Genomic DNA, 26,057 nt, shown 5'->3' on the forward strand with positions numbered 1-26,057 from the left:
ACGAGAGTAGAAGACTAGTCCAGTCATTTCCCTGGGACAGCCTTTTGGGACTTCGGGTCAAACTACACGAACAAGGCCACCACCGCCACTCGTCGGGCTGCGCTCCGCAAGTCCTCGTGCTCTGCCAAGCGGGAAGCCTCCGAGGCCGTGAATTTGGCCCCGCCGCGCCAACGAACCAAACGCACTCACCAAAACCCTCTGGAAAACGCTAAAACCACACGCGCGGACGCGCCGCGCCGGCATCGCGGTCACGGGTCTCAACCCTCGCCTTCACGGTCTCCTCGCCCTCGCCCCCACCCCACAACCCCTACCCCTTACCCGCCATTGCCTAGGAGGCTAGGACCGGAACCCCCCCCCCCCTCCCGCTCGCAATCTTATCCGAATCGCATCGCCATGGAGGCCGTGCGGGCGTCGGCGGCGTGGGTGGCCAGCCACTCCTCCCATGTCACGGTCGACCTGCAAGGTATGCCTGTTCTTTTGCGTTGTTGTGATACTATACTTGCTTTCTAGGTTGATAGGATTTTAGGATTGCAAATGTCGTCTTCGTAGCGGTTTCACCCTTGTTTATGCCGATTGCTTGTGGTTCTGTCCTGTAACGCGCAGGGTTGTTATCTCTGTTCAGCCTTGCAATAAACCTTATTTAGATTTGTTTATCTTCAGGAGGGTTTCAAAATTCCTTTTTTGTTTGTTCCTAAAAAGAAGTCCCTCTTTTTTATTTTGTTTTTTTCTTCCTGGTCACCTGTTGTTTGATTAGTCTTCAGCAATTTCTTCTGAAAAAGAGCTTGACATAATATCTGGCATACGTATTTGTGCTTTGCTTCTTTTACATGGTATCTGTGTTATGATTGATGCTCATGTAGATGTTCTTTCACTTATTACTCAGTGTTATTTCCCCCTGGTTTGTTTGTTTCTTCAGAGATTGAAAAGGTGGTGGACAAAATCCAGGGAAACGTTCCGAAAGTTGAGTGGGATTTCGAAGGAATTCATTACTTTGACAATGGTCCGCTCACTGTCCAGTATCTCTTCGTCTTGGATGCACTTAACTTCTGCTTCTGGCCAGGTATAAACTCAAGCAAGAAAGCAATCGCGTCTTCTGAAGATGTGAAAATTAGAGTACCATATTATCCCTACAAGCAGATATGAGCCATTACCTACCTTTGTTTGCAAGTCTTCTGTGCATATATAAATTACAGCTTTAATGAAGTTTCTACTTTGGAAAGAAAGTTGACTGTCTCGAAACGTTTGACTGTAGATCATAAGAAATATGTATGCTTTTACCAGTAATACTTCTGTAGCTATTCAATTTTTTTTTTATTCATAACCCGTTGAGTTGGTTGCGGGGTTGCAAATAAGTTGATTCCTTTCATTTCTTCAGATAAATTTTAATTACTTTTATTTTTTACTCTTATGTCTATTTACCCTCCAGAGTCCAGACTTTTCCTCTCACCTGTGGCTTAAAATGCAGAGTGTCTCTTTTGTATTGTTTGAGTTATTTCATCCAATTACGGGTGTAGCAGCTTCTAGTTTTGCCTGAAATCAGTGTTTCTTACTATTGAGCTGCAGTACAATTTTCAGGATCACCTTTGGCTTATATTTGTTTCCCTAAGAATCATGATGAATTTATTATAATATTTGTCAACTGAACAGATAAGGACTTGAGCTATGACCATTTGGCTTCTGGTCTAAAATTAGCCTTAGAGAAAGATAAGACAGCCCTTGATGCAAATCGTCTTCAGAATTACACTGGTAACTCCTTTCTATATTTGTATCTTGCTTTAGGTTGCTTAATTCTGTCATTGGCATGATCTGATTCATGGTCCTACTTCCATCATCAATTGTTGTTTTGTGGTTGTATATAAATGAACAGTTACACGGTTACACTTGTGCTTGCTTCATGTAGTGCAATCTTAGCTCCTCTCAGGACCCTTTTTCATTCTCTACATTCTTCTATTTATAAAAGGAGCTACTCCTTTTCTTCTATCTGAGCTGCTAGCACTTCCAGTAAATATTTTCTAAATTGGAAGAAAACTTGCAAAATGTAGGCCCCCAGCTCCGCCAACTTCTGAACTGGCCACGGCCACTGCCAATTGAGGAGGAAAGAGTACGCCTTCTTCATGAGGTAATATTCTATACTATGGAATGTCGAAATTGCTACATTGGACGTTTGAAGTTAACAGAAGTACATAACTCTTGGTCTACTCGTGTTAATGTCACCACTTATCAACTTTCATACTCCAACCAACTTAGTCATCAAATTGATTTCTGGAATCATCTTTTGCTTGCTGGCACGCTCTAGTACTATTGTTACCATAATTGTCATTTTCATCTTTTTTTTTCTTTCGAAAGGGACCTATCAATTTATCTTTCCCTAACTATATTACCAAACAGTTTGGTCAAGAATTATTTATTTCTGAACCATTTCATTATTTTGGCACTTGGGTCAAGGTTGGTCTGGAACTTGAGAGAAGCTTTGGAGGCGAGGCCGCTAATCTAGTGAAGTCTGCTGGAAACTCTGCTGCAACTCTTATTGAACTCATTACCCGTCATTTTCCTGGTAAACCTTCTACTTGGTATCATGGTTTTTGCTCTTTGGTTTTATTTAGACCAAAGTCCCAATCTGTACTTCTCCAGCCATGTTGCACAACATAAGTTCAACAGTGCATAGTATCCTTTGGCCCATGTCTGATTATAGGCCTGTATGCTATAGGCTATAGCTGTTCCTGCAGATATCATTTTCCTGATTTGGTAAGTTTTTTCACGAAAGGATTATATTTCGATCCGAACAACTATTTGGGTCATTTGTCGAAGGTCCCGAACTATTTAGACGTAGCACCTACACTGAGTGAACTCGATTGGCCTAGGACCACTGCATATGCATCCAGATTCGGCCTGCTACTGTGGACCTGAGAGGGCACGGTAATTTGCTCGTGAGCTCGGGTTGCAGCGGTCCAGGCATATGAGCTTGGTTTAGGCTGGGCCATGCACAACCACGAGTTGTGATGAATCAGCATATTATCTCATGCTTATCTCCGAATGATTTTTCCTTTCTCTCAAGAAAAAGGAAGTATGAATGCAACTTGAATTGTTCTAAAATTTCCATTTTTCGCAGGTTTTCGGGATCATTCACTTTACAAGGGGCACCAGGTTTTCTTGTACAAGAGAGCTCAGATATTTGTTGCTGATTTGTGGGGCGCCTTCAAGGGACAAAACTACGGCGAGTTCTACGACATAAACTCCATCACAATATTTGCTGACTACATTGTTCCTGCAGTTCTGAGGGAGCTTGGCATTCTGAAATACGGTTCCAACTTATCTTGCTCAATCGATTCGAACAGTGAGATCGTGCCTGGAAGTGAGGAGGAAGTGGAGATACGTGCTTGTTCCATTTATGCAGTGGAGAAAATGAGGGATCTGATCAGCAAAAAGTTTGGAAAGAAGGTAGCCCACCTCTGACCTAGTTTCACCTGAGACTTCCATGCCATGTGTTTTCTGACCTGTACTCTTGGTTTGGTCAAATTATTAATTAACAACTACACTTTTGCCAATATTCCTAGTCACCTATTCATTAGAGTCACTTCAACAGTAAAAAATTGTAATTTTTCTTCTGCTTACCCATCCAGCATGTTTGAAGCACAAAGCAGTCAATACGGCGATTAGGCCTGGAACTAACGCTGCCTTGCTCTTGCTCTTGCTCTTGTGTTTTCTTGGCAGCTTCTGAGCATTGACATTGATCTCTGGCTCTGGTCGTGCGGCGTTCAGAACATGGCGCTGTCGCATCACCGCACCCTATCGATCTACTATTGAGGCGAGTAGGCTTCATCAGCTGCACCGTGCGCGCGCGTTCAGTGTCCGTGGCTTGTTCCTCTTGACTGTAACTGTTATAGGTACTGAAAGTTTTGTCCCCTTTGGAGCGCACAAAAAGTGCTAAGCTATTGTAGGGTCATCAGTATCACACCAAGACGAATGGTGTTGATGGTACAACATTATGAGACTAGAACAGCTCGAGTTTTCGGATTAATTGTAGCCTTAGGGGGTGCATGTTTCCTTTTACCAGGATTAATCTAGTTGGATGCATCTGAACACAAGTAATTACCGTCAATTTGCTTTCTGCCATGTATTTCAATTACTGCTCCAACTCTTTTTGATGGTAACAACTACAGGATTCAACTTGTGTGAGGTTGACACTGAGCAGTCCGGTAAAAAAAAGAGACTCAGCAGTCCAGTGCATGTGTAGAAATACTTCTTAAGTGTAGAACTGAAAAACCTTTGAATACTACGATAGTGTATCAAATCGAAGTGATCTGCTGTTGCACAGACGACAACCTTGCGTACAGAGTACAGACCAGCCCTGCCGTGAAAGACTCGGCGTCATGCTACTCACAACGTACGCTGGACAAGCGAAGCAACATTGGAAAAGCCATGTCGTGTCGAATAAATGTTCTGTTTCCAGTCAAGTCTCTGATCCTGCTTTGATGGTCCGTCTGCCCCGCCCCAGTCCTACGGGGATCTGTCTGGACTCTGGAGCAGCGTAGCTTCTGCGGTTTCGAGAAGGCAACGTTCCGAACGTGTCAGTGCAAGTGTGCCGCCGGCGTTGCAGTACGTGCTCACCTGCTACTGTACTGTACTGGTCTGCCGCCTGCACTGCAGGTAAGCTTCGCTCGAGGACGTCAGATCTTTTGCCGCCTCAGCGCCGCGCTCGTGCCGGGCCGCCGGGACCGGGAGTCGGCTGAGGCTTGCCTACGGCTGCAGGGCAGCAGGCGCCGCGTCCTGCCTGCTGCAGGGGCGGCGCTGTTGAGGCCAGAACGGTACAACCCCGTGCTTGAATCCGTCAGCCCTGTTGTATCCCACGCCATGCCCATGCGCCCTCACACGTCAAAGCATCTGACTCAAATGCGAAATGGTACATGCAGCGAGCTCATAATCCTACATCGGCCTATGAGCACTGGCACCTACTTTCTACTTTCTAGTACCATGGCCAATTCTTGGCAATTGGTAGCATGAAACGTTGCCTTCAAATCTTGTAGCCTGCCAATCAGATTTTGATAAAGCACCCCGACCCGACCACCCGGTTCCTCACAACGAATCAACCACCGAACGATCGACCAGTCCAGGGTGCAGCTCAACCCAATCCAGGAAAGCCAGAAAACATCAGCTCCCATGATAAAGATCTCAGGTGCGGCTACACGCCAACGCTATTGGCCCAGGGAACGAGGAGATCGCGGCCGGTGGATGGCGACCTGCCGAGGCAGAGGGAAACAGCACCGGGGCTCGGAACGTCTGCGAGTCCGGGCGGCGTGGGGGACTAGTGCGGCCCAAACGGAAAGCGAAGATGCCCTCGGCAACTTGCGCTGCTGCTTGCCCCGAGATTATGCTATTCTCAGAAAGGCGAAAAGCGACATGCGTCCTAGTGAACGGTTTCTCTAACATAATTGCACAAGTGGTATGTCACTGACGCCCGGGGCCACTAAAAGTTGTTTCATGTGTCAGCGGTCATATTATGATGTAGTTATATTTCTAAATTAGAGATCATAAATATCAAAGTATATGATATATGATACACAAAGATTCAATTATTATAATATTATAGTATTATATTCTATTTTATTTCTAAGTTTGTTTGATATCTAAATCATTCGTATCCTATATATTCATCTATCAAAACTCAATAAAAAATAATTGACCACGTTAACCAATCCTTATACTCTGAACGGGGACTTCTCTCTCATCAGTCGTTGATCAGCATTTCTCTTGGTTTCTTCAATCCAAGATCGGTTGCGTTGCCCGTCGTCTGTCTATCTCCTCGCACCTCTACTTCAACCGACACCGGCTTCAACACCATGCGGCATGGTTGGGCTTGCGACGACTAGCTCTCCGTCTTCGAACCATCGGCCGTCATCCATCACCACTCCATCATGCGCATGTTCGAGCTCCGCTTATCTCTGTCACCGTCACGTGCCTGGATCCGCACGGGCCGTCCACGTGCACGCACCGTTGCACGGCTGCATGCACCGACGCATCGCCCGTCCGTCCACATGTCTCCACACGTTGCATGCCGATCAGCCGTTTCCACAGGTCGCGCACGACCATTTCTTTGTCTATCATGCCTTCACGCGCTTGTATTGCCCATCTCCATGGCGCCTCTTGTGCCCAACTGCCCATAGCTTCAAGTGCGGCTCCCTCGACTACTGCAACCCCGACTACAGCTACATCGACCACAGCTACCCTCCCTGTTCTTGGCTATCTCGACTTCGGCACAAAAGGCTACCATCTGCATGAGCAACTCATCGTTTTCTTCGATCACAGTATCTACATCGTGTTGTTTCGATTACAGGGATGTTATTCGTCTTCCTCTACAGTCTCATCATCTGCAACGCTCTCGCTGCGACTGTGTCATTCGTCTTTCTATGTAGTCTCATCATCTACGATGCTCCCACTACGATTGCGGATGATGTTACAGCATATGGTATAGGATATATAAAGATTCAGTTGTTATGGTAGATTTATTTGATATCTCAATCATTTATACTCTATATATTTAATCATCAAAACTCAATACAATATAATTGATCATATTAACCAATTCTCGTACTCTTTAAGCAATGGGGTTCCGTGCATGAGTGTGAAAAGTGACAAGGTACTCTCGTAATTATTCTATAAAATTCCTAGAAAAATTGTATGGAAATCCTACGTTCCATGGCATCACAACTGGTAAATAGGATGTGGCGACTGGCGAGGGATAAAGGATGCACAACTTGAAAAGTCAAAAGGCTCCTACACCCAGGTTTTAGATAGCGCAAGAGATTTCGTGACCCTGACAGAATTATGTACGTCAGTTCCCAGTATTTACTTCTTTTCGATTAAAGTCAAAGTTAGTTTTCAACAGGAATTTTAGATCATCTCCAACAGCTACCTTAAATTTTCATCTCAAAATACTATTACAGCATCCCCTATCACTATTACAGCATCCTCTATCCCTAACACTGTAGCAGTACTGTATCACAGGATACAGACTCTGCTGGAGACGAATTTCTTAGTGCTACAGTACCCCCGCAAAGTACTATAGCACTAGAATCCTCAAATTTGCAGATCCTGTTGCAAAGTACTGTAGCACTAGAATCCTCAAATTTGCAGATTCTGTTGGAGAGGACCTCACAGTTCAAGAAAAAGGTTTCAAGTTGAAACAAGTCATGCTGCCTTCCTAGTAGTACCTTGTAGGTTGGATTTTTTTTTTGTGCCTCACGTAGTTTCGGGAAAAAAAACACTTTATGCTTGCAAAATGCAGGATCGAACAAAAAGTAAATATATTATATTATTATTTTATGAGAAAAATGAGTCACTATGTTTGTTCTCAAGGTTATAAAATTATCACATTAATAAAAAAGTAAAAAGATTTAAACTACTTATTATTAATAATATATAATGTTCTAGATTAAACCGAAGAGCACATATCAAATTCGATTAATAAATAGCTAAATTCGAAAACCAAAAGGATCCATATCAAATACGATTAATAAATACAAAAATTTGGAATTAAAAATTATAAAAAAATAGCAGCTTGATTTCTATACGGTTTGAAAAGCAAATATCCAAATAAAGAGTCTAAATAAAATAAAATTAATAATAATTATCATTGGGGTTATAATAGAACAAATAAGGATCCATATCAAATATAGTCTTATAAAAAATCAAATACCTAAATAGAGAATCCACATAAAATATAATTAATCAATATCTAAAATTTATAATAAAAAATTTAATTTTTTTTAAGATAATAGATTAAGAAGCATCGTGTAGCTCAATATCATCACATCAAATAGATATCAGATAAGGCAAACCTATTTTGATTTTGGTTGGGCTGTCTATATCTGATTTTCGATTTTACCGTTGATCGGGAAGTATACAGACCAAACCAATATATATACACAATTCGGTTACAAGTTTGAAGCATAAATGATTTTCTTTTCTACTGACATAATTTTTATTTCTTCTTCTAATTTTATGTATTTTGTAACTAAATGATATTAATATTGTAAAAAACTAAAGAGACTAATTTTTAATCAAATATTATTCCAATAAAAATATTATAATAAAGCTAGTCACGCTATTGAGGTTGCTGGCTTCGTAAGGTTGTGAAGCACTAGCGAGAACACCAATTGCCCCGCCCAGCAACCACCACACACCGAAGTCCACAAGGTTCCAAGCGCAGGGCGCCCTGGACCGGGCGTTCGTGGGCGTGGCCCACCCCTGCCCGATGTGCGGATCCACGCATCCCGCAAAGGCGCGTAAAAGAGTGGCGAGGAGAGACTCCAAAGCACGCCAGGACGGGGCGAGCGCGCGGCGCACCACCCGAGGCGTTAGCGGAAGCCCCCACCACCCGTGCGATGCCGATCTGACGACCCATGATCGCCCTGACCGAACGCGGAGACACGGAGCCGCCCCCTGCACCCCAGGTGCCTGGAGGCTGGAGCTGAGGACTTCACCGCCCCGCTGCGCGGCTTCGTTTCGCTAACCCACATACGCCGGTAATCTCACCGCCCCTAACCCGACCCTGTGGTTAGCGCGTGGTCACCCCCGACCCGCGCCCTTGGTTAGCTGCGCTTATAAACTCGCTCCACAGGTCTTCATGGCCGAGCTCGAGGGCCTTGACGATCGAGCTGTTGTATGAGAGGCGGGCCTGACGGTGGGTGGGTGGTGGCGGTGGGGATGAGCTGCAACGGGTGCCGCGTGCTGCGGAAGGGGTGCAGCGAGGCTTGCGTGCTGCGGCCGTGCCTGCAGTGGATCGAGGGCGCCGAGGCGCAGGGCCACGCCACCGTGTTCGTCGCCAAGTTCTTCGGCCGCGCCGGACTCATGTCCTTCCTCACCGCCGTTCCCGAGCCGCAGCGCGCAGGTAGGATCGATGGATCTTTTCACTGTGGTTTGTACGATCGAGTATTTTACGTGTGGTTCTTGGCTGATGTTTGCGTGCGCGCGCTTGTGGATGCAGCGGTGTTCCAGTCGCTGCTGTACGAGGCGGCGGGGAGGACGATCAACCCGGTGAGCGGCGCGGTGGGGCTGCTCGGGGCGGGGAGCTGGCACCTCTGCCAGGCAGCGGTGGGGACCGTGCTGCGCGGCGGCGGCATCCGCCCGCTGCCGGAGCTCGACGGCGGTTTTACTGCAGCAGACGGCCGCGACCCGTTTGCTTTTACGGCGAGGCGGGCCGTTGGGTGCTCGACGGCGAAGCGGGCGACGACGAGGAACGCGGGGGCGCCCGACTCTACGGTGGCGGCGGCGGCGCAGGAGCCGTCGTGCGACCTCGGGCTGTGGCTCAGCCCCGGGTCGCCGCCGGCGCCGGGGGAGTGGCGACCAGACACGCCATCGATGAACTCCGAGGGGTCCGTAATGACGACGAGCAGCGGCGGCGGCGGGAGGGAGATCGAGTTGCTGAACCTTTTTGTCTGAGCTGTATACGCTCGCTCATGTGCCTCTCTGCAGACTGCAGTGTACTGTACCGGATCCCGGCGAAGCTGTTTGCTAGCCTGTCGCCGGCGAGGTGTCCTTAGTCCTTTTTTGCCTTTTTGGCGTGGTGAAACTGAACCCGCCGGACCGAAATGAGAGCACCGCGCCGGTGCCACCGCCCGTTAACTATTCCTTTCGTTTCTTCTCCACTTTGTTGGCAGCAACACCGATCGATCGCTAAATAAAAAGTGTAAAAGTAATCTAAAGCTAGCTCGCGCTGCTGCGATCTTATCCTCAGCGGCTCCGCTTATCCAAAGGGTGACTAGTGTTGGCCAGCAACTCCATATGCTTTATCGCCAGTACAGGTACAGTCCAGAACTGCACCGGCTAGCTTAATCTTTGTTGATGACTAGCCATTATTGGTTAGCTAGCGCGTTACTAAAATCCAAGTGCGTGTACTGAACTCTACTAAGATAACTCGCAAAAGATGTTAGGAAAAGGGTGCTGGTGGGTGGGATGAGAGCGTGCGGCCGGGGTGGGGTTGGGTTGGATGGATACGGCGGTTCAGCTTTGCGCAGGGGCTGGTACCACGGCGCCGCGTTTCGGGGTGGGCGCCCGACGACTTGGCGCGACCGCCCCGCGCGCGAGCGGCTGCCTTTCTGCCGCGCCGACGTCGCGGTCTTGGGACCCCAACCCGGGGGCCGGCAGGACACTGCTGACTGCCGAGTACTTTGCGGCAGTAGCAGTGCACCGGTAGCAATATGAACGAAGACACCGCCTCCATCTTGGAGGCATTGGGCTATCTAGTTGGTGAAGTGTTGCTACGTGCGTAGTTTAGGTTGTGTTTATTTTAATTGAGGATTATAAAAAACAGTTGACATAAAAAATTAAATTGTAAAAGTTGATAGACTATACAATTAAATTTTGATAATATAATTTAGTATATTTGTTCCAGAGGTTGTTTGGTCGTAACTACTGTAGTTTCAACCTATTTTTTTTAATTAATTGTGTGATTGCACAATTTAATCTCTTTACCTCTTAATATGAGGTACTTCTTATATGAAAGGACAGTGCTCCTACCATTAGTTAAAAAATATAATGGAGCGTATGCTTTTCAGTAGATCCAGTTTAGTAAATATTGTTTCTCTTTTTTGGAGAAAGAATACAGTCCGCGTTGTTTTTTGCTAGTGTCGGTCATGTTCTTTCAAAATGAGGACACCTACTCAGAGCATCTCTAACAATTATATATATATAGCTACTATCTTTTAACTAGTAAAATGTATTTTTATAAATTTATGCGGGTCCTATTATTCTTAATTTCTAATATCGAGAAATATGTTAAGGTGATTTGCAAGTACTAGCTCTTTATCTTTTCTATTCAAGAGCTAGCATTTATTCCCTCTCTCTTCTATAAGATATGAGGAATCATATTAGTTATAATATTAAAAAATATACTCCCTTAAAGAATAATAGCTATCTCTTACTATTAAAATACCCTAATAAACCCATTTTCCCCTTACCTATTGGTTAACCGTTTTCTAATCGTCATGGCCTCCCTCTGCTCTATGAATCTCTCTTCTTCACCTCAAACTGTAACCCCACCTTCTTGCTCGTTAGCTCCACCCCCTCCGCACTACAGTTGCCGCGCGCGTGTGTGTTGGCCATCAGCATTGGCCAATAGCATTCCTTCCATCATCGGTCACCACAGCGGACCGATTTCTTAGATCCACCTATAGGTATCTATTGATCACTCTTATTTAACTTTTTTTTAATGTACGAATAAAAAAATTATTCTAGTCTCTGTATAAAGTTATGCACACAGTCGTTCCTGGTTACAGAGAAAAAACCAAAGCCCGACACTCCAGGTAGAACAAAAAGTAGTCTTTCACATCTCAACATTGTCAAACAGTAATTAAGCATCAAGCCTATTACTAAACTGCCAATCATATCAGGCATAGACATCCATCACTGTGGTCTCCAGCTGTCAGCAAGCATCCCTTACACGAGGTCTTTCCTCCTCCTTATATAGCAAGGACCATACGTACTTATCGAGGGTTAATCCCTGGCAATAATTCTGGGGTGTATCAGACGACAAATGTGTGATCTGCGTTCTGGGTGTGCCTACGAAATGTGTTTGTTGCTCAAGAACACCAGAGATATCCAGGTTCAAACCTCCTGAAAGGTAATAGCGCTGCATCTTATGTCTTCTTCAAAAGTCATCTTCTCAAAAGATATCCCCTTTTATATTTCAGAGGGTAAGAGTCTTATATGTGGGCCTAACAAAAACACACATGCCTGCCTAGATGATCAATATAGGCTATCATTACAAGATACACATGCGTTATGCCTGCCCTGGACTCATTGCTTCGGTCTGCCATGTTCAAGTTTGTCCGACACCTGAGAACAACATGACCAGTCACATTTAGTGGTTTCTGGCAGCCTCCGAGGAGGCAAGTGGCTTCGAGCAGAGGATTTGCGAGACCGTCGGTGACCACCTTTTTGAGGTTGGAGTCTCTGGCGCTTGTCGTGACCTTGTCTGCATCCACGACCACTTCCCTAATATGGACCTCTTGCTGATTGTTGGTGCCGGTTTTGAAGGTACTCGGATGACCACGGAGGAGCTTGACGCTTGTGTCGACTCACTTTTGTATGCTGTTCGTTCCTGCCTTTGGACCATCTGGTTCGACCCTCTTAGGGTTATCTTTAGGTCCTAAGAGTATTGTCTCGAGGTCGTCTAGAACCATCCCTAGAGTCTTATTCGAGTGGTTGCTTTGTAATAAAGAATGCTTGTCCTTATGTGGATTTTTCTGTGCTTGGATGGCAAGTAGCCTCTAAGTGCTCGTAATACCTAGGGAGGATCACGTCGACCTGCTCTCTAGCCAGGAACCCGACACTAAGGATGACCTTTAGTCTGACCAGACTTTCGGTGGTCACCAACGATCGACCCGAGGTAGGGCTTGTGGTATCATGGTCGTTAACCCTCGGGCGCCTTCCCCCTAGCAGCGTGCGAGCAGTCAACTTTGGATCTCGTCCTATCGACATGAGCGAGTGGGCTAAACAAATCTGGCTGTAAGAAAATAAATCACATATCCTAATAGTTCTAGCCCCCGACTGTCTGGTCAGTGGAAGAAACTGCCGACCAGGCGGTCAAGGTCTTGAAACGGAAATGCTTACAATTTGGTGGGTCCACGCTCATTCGGAAGGTCCTGCAAAATAAAAGAATAGGCTTGTTTCCAAGAAGCCTCAACATAGACCGGCGTTTCGCGGGTTGTATAATTTGCGGTCAACCACCTTGGCTAACCTGACCCCGTTAGGCTGGAGAACTGTAGGTCTCTTTGGAGTACCTCTCCCTCCCCGGGAGGAGCCTATTACGACATGTCCAGCCTTGGATTGAACCCAGGTCGAGGTCGCCCATGACCAGTGTCATTCCCACGCCCAATGGTCACGGCGGCGCCTGAGGCCTTGTTGGGACCGGGCTACTCGAGCTTCAGAGCACGTTCACTGAACTCTTCGCTTGAGTTTTTATCGTCGTCCTCACCCGGCCACTTGGTCAGGCCCGAATGTCTGGCATTTTGAGGCGACCAGCGTGCGATTCCCAACTAGAGAATCGAGTTTTGTCGTCCATATTTATACAACTTGAACTGCCAAGCCGCACTACCAGCGCTCGTATGGACTTTAATCGCTATTGTGGAGGTGAGCTCCCTAACAGTCTCGATTTTGATCCACCTCATGAATTTGTCGATTACCACGAACAGGAATTTAAAACCGCCTGGAGCTTTAGGGAACAGCTCCACGATGTCGAGCCCCCAGACAGCGAAAGGCCGAGAGAGTGGTATGGTTTGCAGTGCCTAGGCTGGTAGGTTGGTATTTCGGTCGTGGTACTGGCACTACTCGCACCATTTCACCTACTCGCAAGCATCCTGGAGGGCGGTGTGAGGTTCGGCCTCCACGTATGCCTCCGAGGATGTTAGAGAACGCTGTGCTCCCCATCCTGAGTGATGTATTTTAGTAAAGAGTCATTGCTCCCTTAATGGTAGAGGCGTCCCTCTACTAGGGAGGATTCTCGCGGTCTGCCCGTGTGACCCTTTCTGCTGATACATTGCCGTCAGGGGCTACTTGATTCTGAAAGTAGTCCAAGATCTGATCCATCCAGGTAATACCCGAATCGAGCAGGGTGACTACATGATGGTCACCCGAGGTCGACGACACTAAGCCTCCAAAAGTGTTGCCTCTGGTGTTCCGTTTTCCAGCGGAGCATCCCTTTCACGTTGCCCGAGATAGCGGTGGGTGGTTGTATGAATCTTTTTTCAAAGACTCGGACCGGGGCGGATTTGCAAGAAGAGGCCACACGGACCAACCTATCGGCCAAGGAAGTAGTCCTTGCGAGGGACGTGCGTGACTTCCTGTTCGATGGCGCGTCGCTCTATCTTTCTCACTTCGGAGTGGTATCTCGCCATCGTCTGGTTCGAGCACTGGAAAACCCTTTGGCACTAGTGTCACACCCAGCAGCAAGTCCCTTATCGCTAGTAGGCATTTGTCCCTTTGCACGGGTGCTGCTTGCGTTCCAGATAAGAGGCACTCATACTCCACAATGCTATTATTAATTGGAAAAACATAACTGAACTATGTACCTGACAATGCAGGGTCATGTGCTCATTCGTTCCTGGTTAGGGGAAGCGTGCCTCCCTTAGCGACTAGTACCATGCCCATGACCCCTTGAAATCCTACAAGGTAGGACAAATATTCCCCCTTCTGATCGATGGGTGGTTAGCACCGCGGGAGGAGAGGTTTACCTTTCTGAGATCCTTGTAGGCTACCTCCTGTTTTGGTATCCAACAGTACTAATGTCAGAAGTGCAAAGTGTAGACCCTTTTGTTCATCCTCGGGCTGATCCTGCTCGAAGAAATAACACACCCGATTAGTTTCTGGGTACTCTTTTACGTGATCGGATCATACCTGGCCGATGATTTTGGTTTGGGCCACGGGGCAAGGTGTTGGCTGTCCTGATGTGGTGAGGGCTCTTTCGGGTGGGGCTGCCGTTGATGATGACGGTTCCCTGAAGGCTTGTGGTCCGTGAGCTCCCCTTGGCACCGAGAACATGGATGACTCTACTGCTCTTCATCAAATCCCGAAGCCTTCGGATCCTGATCCAATGTCCCAAATTTGGAACATATCGGGTTCGTGTGGGTCATATCCAATGAAGAACACCTCGTCGCAACTCGGATCCTAGGAGCAGGACTCGTCGGTCACTGGGGATTCTAACATGGGTAGCCCAAAATAAATTAACAGCACTTACCAGAACTCGAAAACGAGCACCCTACCCAGCATGCCAAATATCAAGGGTTAATCCCTGATAATGATTTCAGGATGTATCGAACAACGAGTGCGTGATCTGCATTCTAGGTGTGCCTACGGGATGTATGTGTGTTGCTTAAGAACACCAGAGATATCTAGATTCAGACCCCCGTGGGGTAATAGCCATACATCCTATGTCTTCTTCTTCAAAAGTTCTCTTCTCAAAAGATATCCCCCTTTATATTCCAGAGGGGTAGGAGTCTTACATACAACAAAAAGAACCATGCCTGCCTTGATAATCAATATTGGCTATCATTACAAGATACGCATGCGTTGTGCCTGCCCTAGAGCACTGCAATGCCCATCCCATCCATCGGCTGCCTTCCCGCTTGTCACGCCTAGGCCATCCGGCCTGTCATGTCCCACCTTCGGTTTCCCACGCGCGCTTGCCACACCTTTTGTTGTGTCTGTGAGCCCATCCCGCAACAATTAATGTTGTGGGATGGGACACGGTAACCCTACGTCGGCCATGCCACCTCCACCAGAGTGAACCGCATGGGGAAGGAAAAACGGCATGAGTAGCAGTATTAAATGAGGTTTGAGTGGTCAGATGAGTGCCTACCCTGCGACCAGCCCTGGGTCACGCTAGCGCTGACTGGTCACGCGGTGAGCCTAGGCTAGAGAAAGAAAGCTGATACTGCCAAAACTGGCCGTTGTGGGCCATCCCGACGTGGCATTCCCATATTTTTTTTACATCGACAATACACCCTGAAAAGAACCTGCATAGAAGATTGAGTTGTCACCTTATTAAAGACCCTATCGTTTCGGCTTAACCACATAAGCCAACATAACGCACTTGCTCCAACCAAAACGTGGTATTTTAGTTTTTGACACAGATCATTAAGCCAATTTCCAAAAAGATTGAAAACACTTGTAGGAGGATTTATGCCAAATGTAACATAAACCACCCGCCAAATGAATTTAGCAAACTGACAATCAAAAAATAGATATTGTATTGTCTCTTCTGTGTTATAATAACAACATTTGGTACTACCTTTTCATCGTTATTTTGCTAAATTATCTTTGGTTAGAATCTTTTTGTTAAAAAGGAACCACATGAACACTTCGATCTTTAGCGGAAGTTTTAACTTCCAAATGTGAGTATTGACCGAAATGACATACTTGCTAATCATTGCTCTGTACATAGACCAGATCGTGAATCGTTCGTGTTGATGTAAGGACCATTAAAATGTATCATGATTGTCACTCAGACGAATAAAAGCAAGCTTAAAGATCAAATCATTCCAAATTACTAAATTAACCACTACAAGCGTTCTACGAAAAGAAATATTTAGGAGTCTTGACCTAAAGACATTAGCAACAGTAGCATTTTTCCTATATACAACATGATACAATGAAGGGTACTGCTCCTTTAAAGTGGTTTGGCCAAACCAAACATCCTCCCAAGATCTTATTTGAGAACCAATTTGCAATCTAAAAGAGCCAAGTCTCAAGAATTCATTCTTGACCGCCATAGTTCCGGTCCAAAATTGTGAATCACCAGACTTATGTTCTACTTCCGCAATCATTTTGTTACTCAGATATTAGTTTCTTAAGAGATTCTGCCACAACCCTTCTTCATTAACTAATTTAAGCAGTCACTTGCTACACAGGGATTTATTCTGCAACTCTAAGTTAAGGATTCTCAATCCACATTGATCCTTAGGTGTGCAAAGGATCCTCCATTTCTAGTCTATACTTCTTCTTATGCCCTTTGTTTTGCCAAGAGAAACGTGATCAATAGTAATCTAATTTCTTTAGGATTCCTCTAGGTACTTCAAAGAAGAAGAAAAATATAAACATAGCCATGCTGCTTAAAACCGAGTTTACAAGAACTAAACGGCTCCCATAGGATAAAAGCTTTCCTTTGCAACAACTCAACTTTCGTTGGATTCTCTCATCTATTTCATTCCAATCTCTACTCAACAATTTCCTATGATGCATAGGAATGCCCAAATATCTAAAAAGAAAAGTTACAGACTGGCATTCAAAAATTTGTGAATAAGTGGCTTCACAATCTTTAGTTTTTTCGTAACAAAGCAATTCACTTTTATAGAAATTGGTTTTCAAGTCTGATAACTGTTCAAAAGCACACAACAACAGTTTCATATTTTTGACTTGATCTACATTATGATCCATAAAAATAATTGTATCATCGGCGTACTGCAAGATTGAGAGTCCATTTTCAACAAGATTAGAACTAACTAATGTTATTTGTCCCTCCTCTTTAGCTCGTTTAATGAGAATGACCAGCATGTCCATAACTACATTGAACAAGATTGAACTCTAATTTAACTTAATTAATTAACTAGATAGATTGTCTAATTAGATATATCTACTTAGTTAATTAAGTTACAATAGAGTGGATCAATAGATTCATTTATGTTCATCCCCATATATCTGCATTGGGCCCATTCCTTGTCTTCATATGCAAGTTCTTCAAAAGAACCGTCGAAAGAATTACAGTTTGAGGCTTTGAGCTGCCATCCTGTTTTTTTAGTTAAAAGAAATACAATCTAACGTCTGAATCAACAAAACATTAAAGATATAGCTATTTTATAAATATAAGTATCCGTAGCGAGTATAGGAGTAAAACTTGGATGAACAGATTCTATCAAAAGGAACTTATGGGTCGTTTGGTAGCACTCTAGGAGTTGATTCCGTGCCAGAATCGATGGGAGCGCTACTGAAAGTGCATCTAGACCCCCTAAGTGGGTTTTGGTTTATTGATGACAAAACGATTAAGGGACTAATGAGTTTATTGAAGCTATGAACAAGTTTTAGTCTCATTGGTGAAGTTATACGACGTTGACGTCCCTCAAAAAAGAAAAGAGAAACGGTTTGTAATACTCAATAGGATTTAATTTGATTTTATCTTTGAAATTGAGTTTAGAAAATCTGTACTATCAAGAGGGATGCAATTGATAGTTTTGATGGTGTCTCAGTGCTCAAAGTAACCTCTTAGAACCAAACGTTGAGAGACACATTCACCCACGGACACCGGGAAATAGGCAAAGTGTTCTGAGTCTGGAGTCTCCGGTGTTCACCGGATACTCCGATACTTAGTGTTTTAGGCCAAAGTCTCCGAGCGAGACTCCGTCACAGAGTCTCGGCTCCGATTTAATTTTAAATGTCTGGAGTCTCCGATGTTCACCGGATACTCCGGTGCTTGGTGTTTTTGGCCGGAGTCTCCGAGAGAGTCTCCGGAAGAGGGCCTCGGTTTCATTTAATTTTAAAAAATGACCGGAGTCTTCGGTGTTCACCGGATACTCCGGTAGTTTGAGTTTTCGACCGGAGTCTCCGAGTGAGACTCCACCAGAGAGTCTCGGTTCGAATTTATTTTAAATTAGTGAAGTCTCCGGTGTTCACCGGATACTCCGGTATTTGGAGAGGCGGTAGAGTCCGGTAAGTCTCCGGGTATTTTCTGTGTGGCGACTAAGTGCCACCCGGAGTCTCTGGTGTTCACTGGATACTCCAGGTTAGTTCAACAGAACTATAACGGCTAGTTCTGACACTATTCTGAGCCCGTTATGATATAATGGTCGGAGACTCCGGTGTTCATCAGATACTCCAGGTTAGGTCAACCAGAATAGTAACGGCTAGTTTTTGAGGGATGGCTATATATATACCTCCTCACATCTTTGCATTGAATGCTTGTTGTTGCTACTGAGCTACTCTTTGACAAAGCCTCCCAAAGCATTCAAGAGCCCCTCCAAACCTCTCTAGTGCTTAGATTGTTCCAAGAATTGAGAGATAGGGTTTGAAAGTGTGATTTGAGTTGTTGAGCCGGAATCCAATCTTTGAGCATTGAGTTCATCGTAAAGCGTTCACTTGTGATCTTTTTCTCTTGGAGCCTCGTGCTCCTAGATGGCAAGACGTCGCCCGTAGAACATCCAAGGATTGTGGAGTGCCACGGGAAGTTTGTAATCGCCCGTTGATTTGAGTAAGAAAACATAGCTTGATCTTTGTGATTGCTAGGAGAGGATATGGTTGAAAGAGATCCGGCTCTTTGTGAGCTCCTCAACGGAGATGTAGGCACTTCTTAGTGAGGTGGCTGAATTTCGGGATAAATTCTTGTCTCCTTAATTTTTGTGCAAGTTTTACTAGTTCTTGTAGTTTGGGGATTTTTCCCAAATTCTATTATTCGTGAGTGTTTTACTGCAGGGTATTGTTGATAAAGTCTTTTTACTCCTAGTAGAACTTGTGGTAACTCTTAGACTCTAGTAGACTTACTTAGATTCATTTCGATTTCGAAATCCTGTATAAGCCGGATAATCCGAACAATATCGGATAGTCCGGACACCCGGAGTATCCAACCTTTACCGGAGTATTCGAACTCTGTTAATCCGCTGCTGAGTTTTAAATTTCAGAAACGCCTATTCACCCCCCCTCTAAATGACATCAAGTACATTCAGCTACCAAATGGTCATTTTTCTATCAGCTCGTACCTGGGAAGCAACGAATCGATTCCCGTCATTTTCACTGGGCGCGGGAAGCAGAAAAAAACTTGCCCCCCACACGATTCCCCTCCCTATGTTATAGAGCATCCCATCAACTTTAGTAGAATTACCCACCATTGCCATCAAGTAAAATCTCTACACGCACGCAGGATCGCACACCCCTGCTCCCATTCACCTCCCCAAATCGCTCTCGCCTCCACACGCCATGGGCGATTAGAGGCAGATCCACCTCCTCCGCCATCCCCTCTCCGCTACCCCTTCTCCGTCGGTCCCTCTCCGCCTCCCCTCCTCCGTTTCCCCTGTGCATTAGCCGAACTACTTGAGTTACTGGAGGTCTGAGCACCTCTGTTTCCCCACTGCATCAGGACAGCAACAGACTCCTCCAGCTGGTCACCCGTGCTCCTCTCCGTGTCGGTGGAAGGTGAGCTCAATCTGCATGCTTGCTTGTTTGATCTGCTGCTTCCCTCTCGTGTGGTGAGCTTGATCTGTCGCAATCAATCTTTGCTTGCTTGCTTGCCACAGTCAGAACGCAAAAGTTTGCTCTGCTTGCTTGCTTGATTTGCTGCTTCCCTCTCACGTGGTGCCAGCATCTCAATTTTTTTGTGGTAATTTGTGCTTTAGTTTGTCATTAAAGTGACAAGAACTGATGTAAGAAATTAATCTCACCTAGGCATGCATCTGCTTCTGCTATGTATATAAGAACAATAACATGTTATCTTCTTGGTATTCTTTGTGATTTATTGGCAGAGCAGTGAGCATTGTAGGCAAAATAGACCAATATATAATGGAAAAAATGGTGCCCTGAGACTGCTTATTTATCACTACCATGTCTATTTTCTGTACTAAAGTGAACAAATACATATTTGTCACTGCCATGTACTATATCAAAGACTGCTTATGTGTTGATGTCATGCTATATTTTTGGAGATATCATAATCAATATTTTGGACAGCAAGATGGCCGATTGGAATGATGAAAATACTAGGATACTTTGTGAGTTATGTGCTGAACAAGTGAAGGCTAATAATCGATCAGGAACCCACTTGAACAAAATTGGGTACGGCAATGTAATGGCCAAGTTTACGGAGAGGACCAGCATATCTTATGATAAGCTAAAAAATAAAAATAAATGGGACAAACTGAGACAAGACTATACCAATTGGAAGGATTTGCTGAAGGAGACAGGTTTAGGCTGGGATAATGAAAGAAAAACTGTTCAAGCTTCAGATGCTTGGTGGAAGAAGAAAACAAAAGTAAGCTTCAAGTTGTGTTGCATATTTTCCTATTAATGCACGGTTTGTGGTTTATGTATAACTTTTGTTTGTATTTTTGCAGGAAGTCAAAGGAATCACCAATTGGTATAGTATGTTGTCATACTACGTATAACTTTTGTTTGTATGTTTGCAAGAAGACTTGTTAGCTGAAATGTTTGAAGATATTCGGAACAGTGGTGATGATCATTGGTGTCCTTTAAGTGATGTCGTATCCCCAAAGTCCAGCCCATGAACACATGTGTTCAATCAAGATGAGGAGGATGGTGATGGTAAGGATGATGAACGTGTTGCCGAGGAGGTTACACCTTCTTGTGAGCAAGGAAAGAGACGTCGAGTGCCTGAGAAGGATAAAGGTAAAAAATCAAAGACTACCAGAGGGGACAATGAATGGAAGAACAATTTGATTACATTGTGTCATTGAATGAGAAGACAAGTGCATCTTGTGAGTCTATGGCAAGAAGGGAGGACATTTCTGGTGTGCAATCAAAGATGTCATGGTATTGGTGAAGGAGTGTGATGCTAAGGCCGGTTCAAAGGAGCACTTCATAGCTACTCAAGCATTTACCAAGAAGGCTGAAAGAGATATGTTCATGACATTGGATACACCTGAAGAAGAGTTTAAGCATTCTTGAGAGATAATCAGTAGAAATTTTCTGAGGTTTTGAATTGTGTGGTGGCAATATCCAAGGATTATATATGACCTAAGGATCATAATTTCTCTTATGTACACAGCAGGCTTACTGATGATCAAAGGATGTGGTCACACTTTAAAGATTGCATTGGAGCCATTGATGGCGGTCATATTAATGCAGCACCAGAGCCAAAAGATTTTATTAGATATATTGGCAGATCAGGTAAACCAACACAAAATGTAATGACGATGGTTGATTTCGATATGCGTTTCACATATGCATCTATTGGTCAGCCGAGGTCTATGCATGGTACTAGTGTGCTCTACCATGCAATTAAAGTTGATAAAAAGATCTTTCCACGTCCTCCTCAGGGTAACTACTCATTTTATCTTCTTTTTATTTATTTCATTTAAGTTGTGTACTCACAAACCAATTGTGTATGTTAGAAAAATATTATGTTGTTGATGCTGGATACCCAAATAGACTGGGCTACTTAGCACCATACAAGGGTCAACGGTACCATGTTCCAGCTTGGAGAAATGGTCCTGCTCCTAATGGTGGGCAAGAGGTGTTCAACCATTTGCACTCAAGTATTCGTAATGTTGTCAAGCGCACGTTTGGTGTATGGAAGATGAATTGGAGAATTCTTCTAAATATACCAAGTTATACAATGATCAAACAAAAGATGATTGTTGCGACCACTATGGTTCTCCATAACTATATCCGTGAGAATCATGCACTTGACGAGCATTTTCATTTGTGTGATCAAGACTCAAATTATGTGCCCACCATACCTACAAGATATAAAAAAGCATGCCCCTCCTCAAAATGCATTGGATGTGTCTACCTCACATCCCAATGATAATGACATGGATAAGTTCCGTGACGACATCGCTAGGCCAATTACGCAATCTAGGTGATGATGCCCTCCATTTACCGGTGTCTTTTGTTCTTATTTGGACAATGGTTGTAACATGTATGGTATATCTGTGTTAAATGGATTGCTACTACTAAATGTGAACTAACTCGTATGCTCTACTATTTTCATTGGTCTGCTCTCTACTATTTTCATTGGTCATCTGTGATGTTGCAAAAAATAGTTATGTATGCAATGCACAGTTACATATTCCTTGGTTATTAGTGCTATATATTGTGTACAAACACAAAGAAATGAGTAGAAGACAACAAATATATCTGGTACGAATCAATACAGATAGCCAAGGGTAAAAAGGATAATTTCAGTATAATCCTCTCTCTTATGAATCAAGAATCCATCAGCTTGCTAAACATTTTCATAGATAGAATCAATTCTACCGTAAAATCACTTCTACGACAAAATCACTCTAAAAATTTTAAAAAACTAAAGAACTCTAACAAAACCCTTAACCAACTGCCGTCCTGTACACGGCGAAGTCTTCCATCGAGTAAAATTCGAGGGTATTCGGCCATTGATTCCCATACAAAAACGTGTGGGCATATATCAATCGCATCGGAATCTCCACTGATATGGTGATCCTTCTTTGTAGACCCCTAACGTGTGGGTCATTTCGCGATCTTGTTTTTTTAGGAGAACATTTCGCGATCTCGTCGCTGTTTACACCAGGAAAAAGGTACCCCTTTTACAATTCCGGAGATCGATTCATTTATGCTGTCCCGTCGAACATTCCTGATTTCTAGTGGACACATTCGAGAGTTTTTTAAATAATAATATTTTATTAGAAAATTGTAAAAATAGGAGTTAAATTTATAAAATTATAAAAATACATATTTATCGGCACACGGGTGTTGACTAGGGACCTATTAGTACTCCACATATCAACATTTTGCGTAGCAATAGGCCCAGAGGTCCACAGGTCATGTATCTCGAAACGATAATTAAAAAAAATTCATAAGTTTTTAATATGATCTCGCATAAAAATGATTTTTATATGAAAATTGTCTCTCTTTACAACTTTATCGTTAAATATTTTTTATTTATTTAAATCCGTTAAATGTCCAAAAGTGGATAGAATTTATTTCACATCCGATAGTTTTAGATATTTTATACATCTAAATTGATTCAAATATAAAAACGTTCAACTATAAAATTATAGATCTCATTAAAAGATATAATTTTTATATAAAGATTATCTCATTAAATATAATATCAAAAAATTATAATTTTTTCTTCGAATATCATTTATATGATACAGGACCTGTCGGCACGTGGAGTACCGAATACTCCATGACCTATCAGCTCGTGAGTACTGGTATTACATATTTTTATATTTTTATAAATTTATCTATTATTCTTCAATTTTTCAATAAAATAATATTATTTTAAAAAATTCCCATATTGGACGGAGCCGATTCCCCACTGGCCACATGATTCATCTTCGAACAGAAGAACCTAGGAAGTGGAGCAGCAGTACCAGCTGTAGTGATCTTCCACTATAGATTTTCTGTACACTTGTGACAAGCATGGGCAGAAAGTACTGACATTTCCCCCTCATGGTCGTTGTTGTTCACTTGTGCCGAGTCAAGTCCCTTCAAAAAAGTTGCTCCAAGAAATGTTTGCTCCTGCAGCTTCATGCTCGTAGACATCAGTAGCAGGTGGGCGTGGTGATCATCTTGTACTGTCTACTGTGCCGTGTTGAGTTGGTGGGCCGTAGCAGCGGGAAAACGTGAACGATTCTTGGATGGTGCGAAGCAGTGTTGACGCCGCATTTCAAGGAAGAAAACTTGAAAGAGAATTCCTCGGGCACGACTGCAACGAGCCAAGGATGCTCAGTTGTTCACTGTCGAGACTGCGAAACCGGGTAGATGTACGAGTACGGGTAGAGCACCCGTGTGTTAAAGCGTGGAGGCGTGTTGAGGCACTGAGGCTGCCTCGGAGCGCAGAGGGAACGAAAGAAACTGCACATCGAAGGTCCGGATTCCCGATGGAACCAGGGCACGGCGAGGAATCTCACAGCCACGTGGAATGGGATCGGACGCAGATGAGATTTAGCGGCACTTAGACACTGTTGGGAAATGGAGTCATATTGACCCTTGATTCCATCTTAGAGTCGTTTTGGTAGTAGGTATGGATCGGAGGAAAGGGAAAAGGGGTGAGAAGCCCGAAGGTCGGACCCTCGAGAGGTTAAAGGTTACTGGAGAAATCAACCACACTTGAAGGTTTGACCGATATGAAGTAAGAGCTCGAAGAAATGAAAACGGTATTGGAGTTCGAGGTAACAAATGGTGAGGATGAGTTGAAATTTCTACTGTCAGAGGTCTAAAGGTAGCCACAACACGGAAACAAGGGCCTAAATAACTGAAGATCTCACCGGTCGAAGGTAGATGCAGGGGACAAAAATGTAAAACCTCATGTTTGAACGTTGTTTGCGAAATGATACCACGTTAGTTCCTCCCGTTCAACTTCGGCTAACCTTGCTAACCCTAGATAAGAATTAACAGTAATAATATTTTAGTGGATTTGTCTCAAGTTGTCTTGCAGAGGCGAAACCGAAGTGACAACCAACGCCAAGCAAAAGGACCCAAGGCCTCGAAGGGCGAGCGTCGCTAGAGACATCGGTGAGTTATGAAGAGCTACATGGTGAAAAGTGAATGTCCTGAAGGTCCCCACGTCTCGACCAAAAGGGCAAGGGTTGTTGAAGGTGTAAACAAGGATCTAAGAATCACCTGATGTTGGATGAAGAGCTAGAAGAGAATGAGGCCGGAGGAGAGCCCGAAGGTGGCAAACCATGCCACTGAAGGGTTGACTGACACGTGGACTAGTAGACACGTGTTACATCTTGGGAATACATAATTTGTAATAGTATAGTGATTGTAATACCCTTAGAATATTCTTAGAATATTGTAGAGAGTTGGGGCATACCCTATTTAATATGAGTTGGATTGATTGAGGTATAGCTATAAATATCTCACATCTATTAATGTGATGGTATAAACAATTAATATACCATAAAATACTAGTTCATTATGTTATAATTGGGATCTTAACCTACTATATATACTAATATAATGACGATAATACCCTGAGGATATTCTAAACAGGCAGTGACACTTTTGTAATATACACCAAAATAGTTAGAGTATATCTATAAATATCTCAACCTCTGATGTAATGAGACAGTGAATTCTGCTGTGATCCCAATTGTCACAATCACAACACACACGTACACCTGAGCATTTACATTTAGCATGGCCTAGAGTTCACGACCATGTGTGCTGTGGGTGAAAAATACAGTAGGATATTATAGGCGCTAGCTGTTTGTAGATGGAGGCTGCAGCGACGAAAGTATGCAGAGCCAGTTCTTTTGTTAGCTTCAACAATTTGACAAGCTTGGAGCTGATCTGTTTCGATGTTGCCCCACTGGTGGAGCTTCCAAGCCTTCTGGTGGAAATAAATTGTATATAGCGATGTTATAAATGTATTCTCGTGCAACATTAAAAAGATGATCACCCATTATTCTCAATATGGATTTTAAAATGGTAGATCTAACCAAAATAGAAAATTATCATATATACTTATGACTTGACATATATGATTATCCTTGAATAAACTGTCCATTACTTTAAGATCCGCATTAAGAATAAATAATAATCATTCATATATTATGTAGCTCCGCTGTATATAATTTATTTTCCTTCTGGTTGGTTCGGCATTGATCTATTCTCGTACGCGTTGCACCAGTGCGCGGCACCCCTCCCTCGAACATACTGTACCAAGGACCCACCACCCTGGTGCCTGCTCCTCCTCACTTCCCATTCAGCGCTTAGAAATAGACGCGAGATCCTCTTCCCTGCACACAAGATTGTTGAACTTAATTATGTCTTAATTAACATGATCATTAGCCCTAATATCAAACACCACCTTAAGAAAAAGCATATGCACATACCAACGTTCGGAGATGCCA

At 43.9% G+C, this 26,057-nt stretch overlaps 2 protein-coding genes across 2 annotated transcripts; both read left to right on the forward strand.

The window, feature by feature from the left end:
• Window positions 1-240: 240 nt before the first annotated feature.
• On the forward strand, window positions 241-4,123 carry LOC133893124 (uncharacterized). The gene is made up of 7 exons (XM_062334086.1): window positions 241-463; window positions 917-1,060; window positions 1,648-1,746; window positions 2,043-2,119; window positions 2,446-2,554; window positions 3,110-3,438; window positions 3,712-4,123. The coding sequence occupies exons 1-7, from the start codon at window positions 394-396 to the stop codon at window positions 3,802-3,804; spliced, it is 921 nt and encodes a 306-aa protein (XP_062190070.1). The 5' UTR covers window positions 241-393; the 3' UTR covers window positions 3,805-4,123.
• Window positions 4,124-8,615: 4,492 nt separating this feature from the next.
• LOC133891895 (LOB domain-containing protein 38-like) lies at window positions 8,616-9,627 on the forward strand. Its single transcript, XM_062332599.1, has 2 exons — window positions 8,616-8,887; window positions 8,984-9,627. The coding sequence occupies exons 1-2, from the start codon at window positions 8,662-8,664 to the stop codon at window positions 9,436-9,438; spliced, it is 681 nt and encodes a 226-aa protein (XP_062188583.1). The 5' UTR covers window positions 8,616-8,661; the 3' UTR covers window positions 9,439-9,627.
• Window positions 9,628-26,057: the final 16,430 nt, after the last annotated feature.

This window comes from Phragmites australis, chromosome 15, assembly GCF_958298935.1.
Source record: "Phragmites australis chromosome 15, lpPhrAust1.1, whole genome shotgun sequence".
Lineage (NCBI taxonomy): Eukaryota > Viridiplantae > Streptophyta > Magnoliopsida > Poales > Poaceae > Phragmites > Phragmites australis.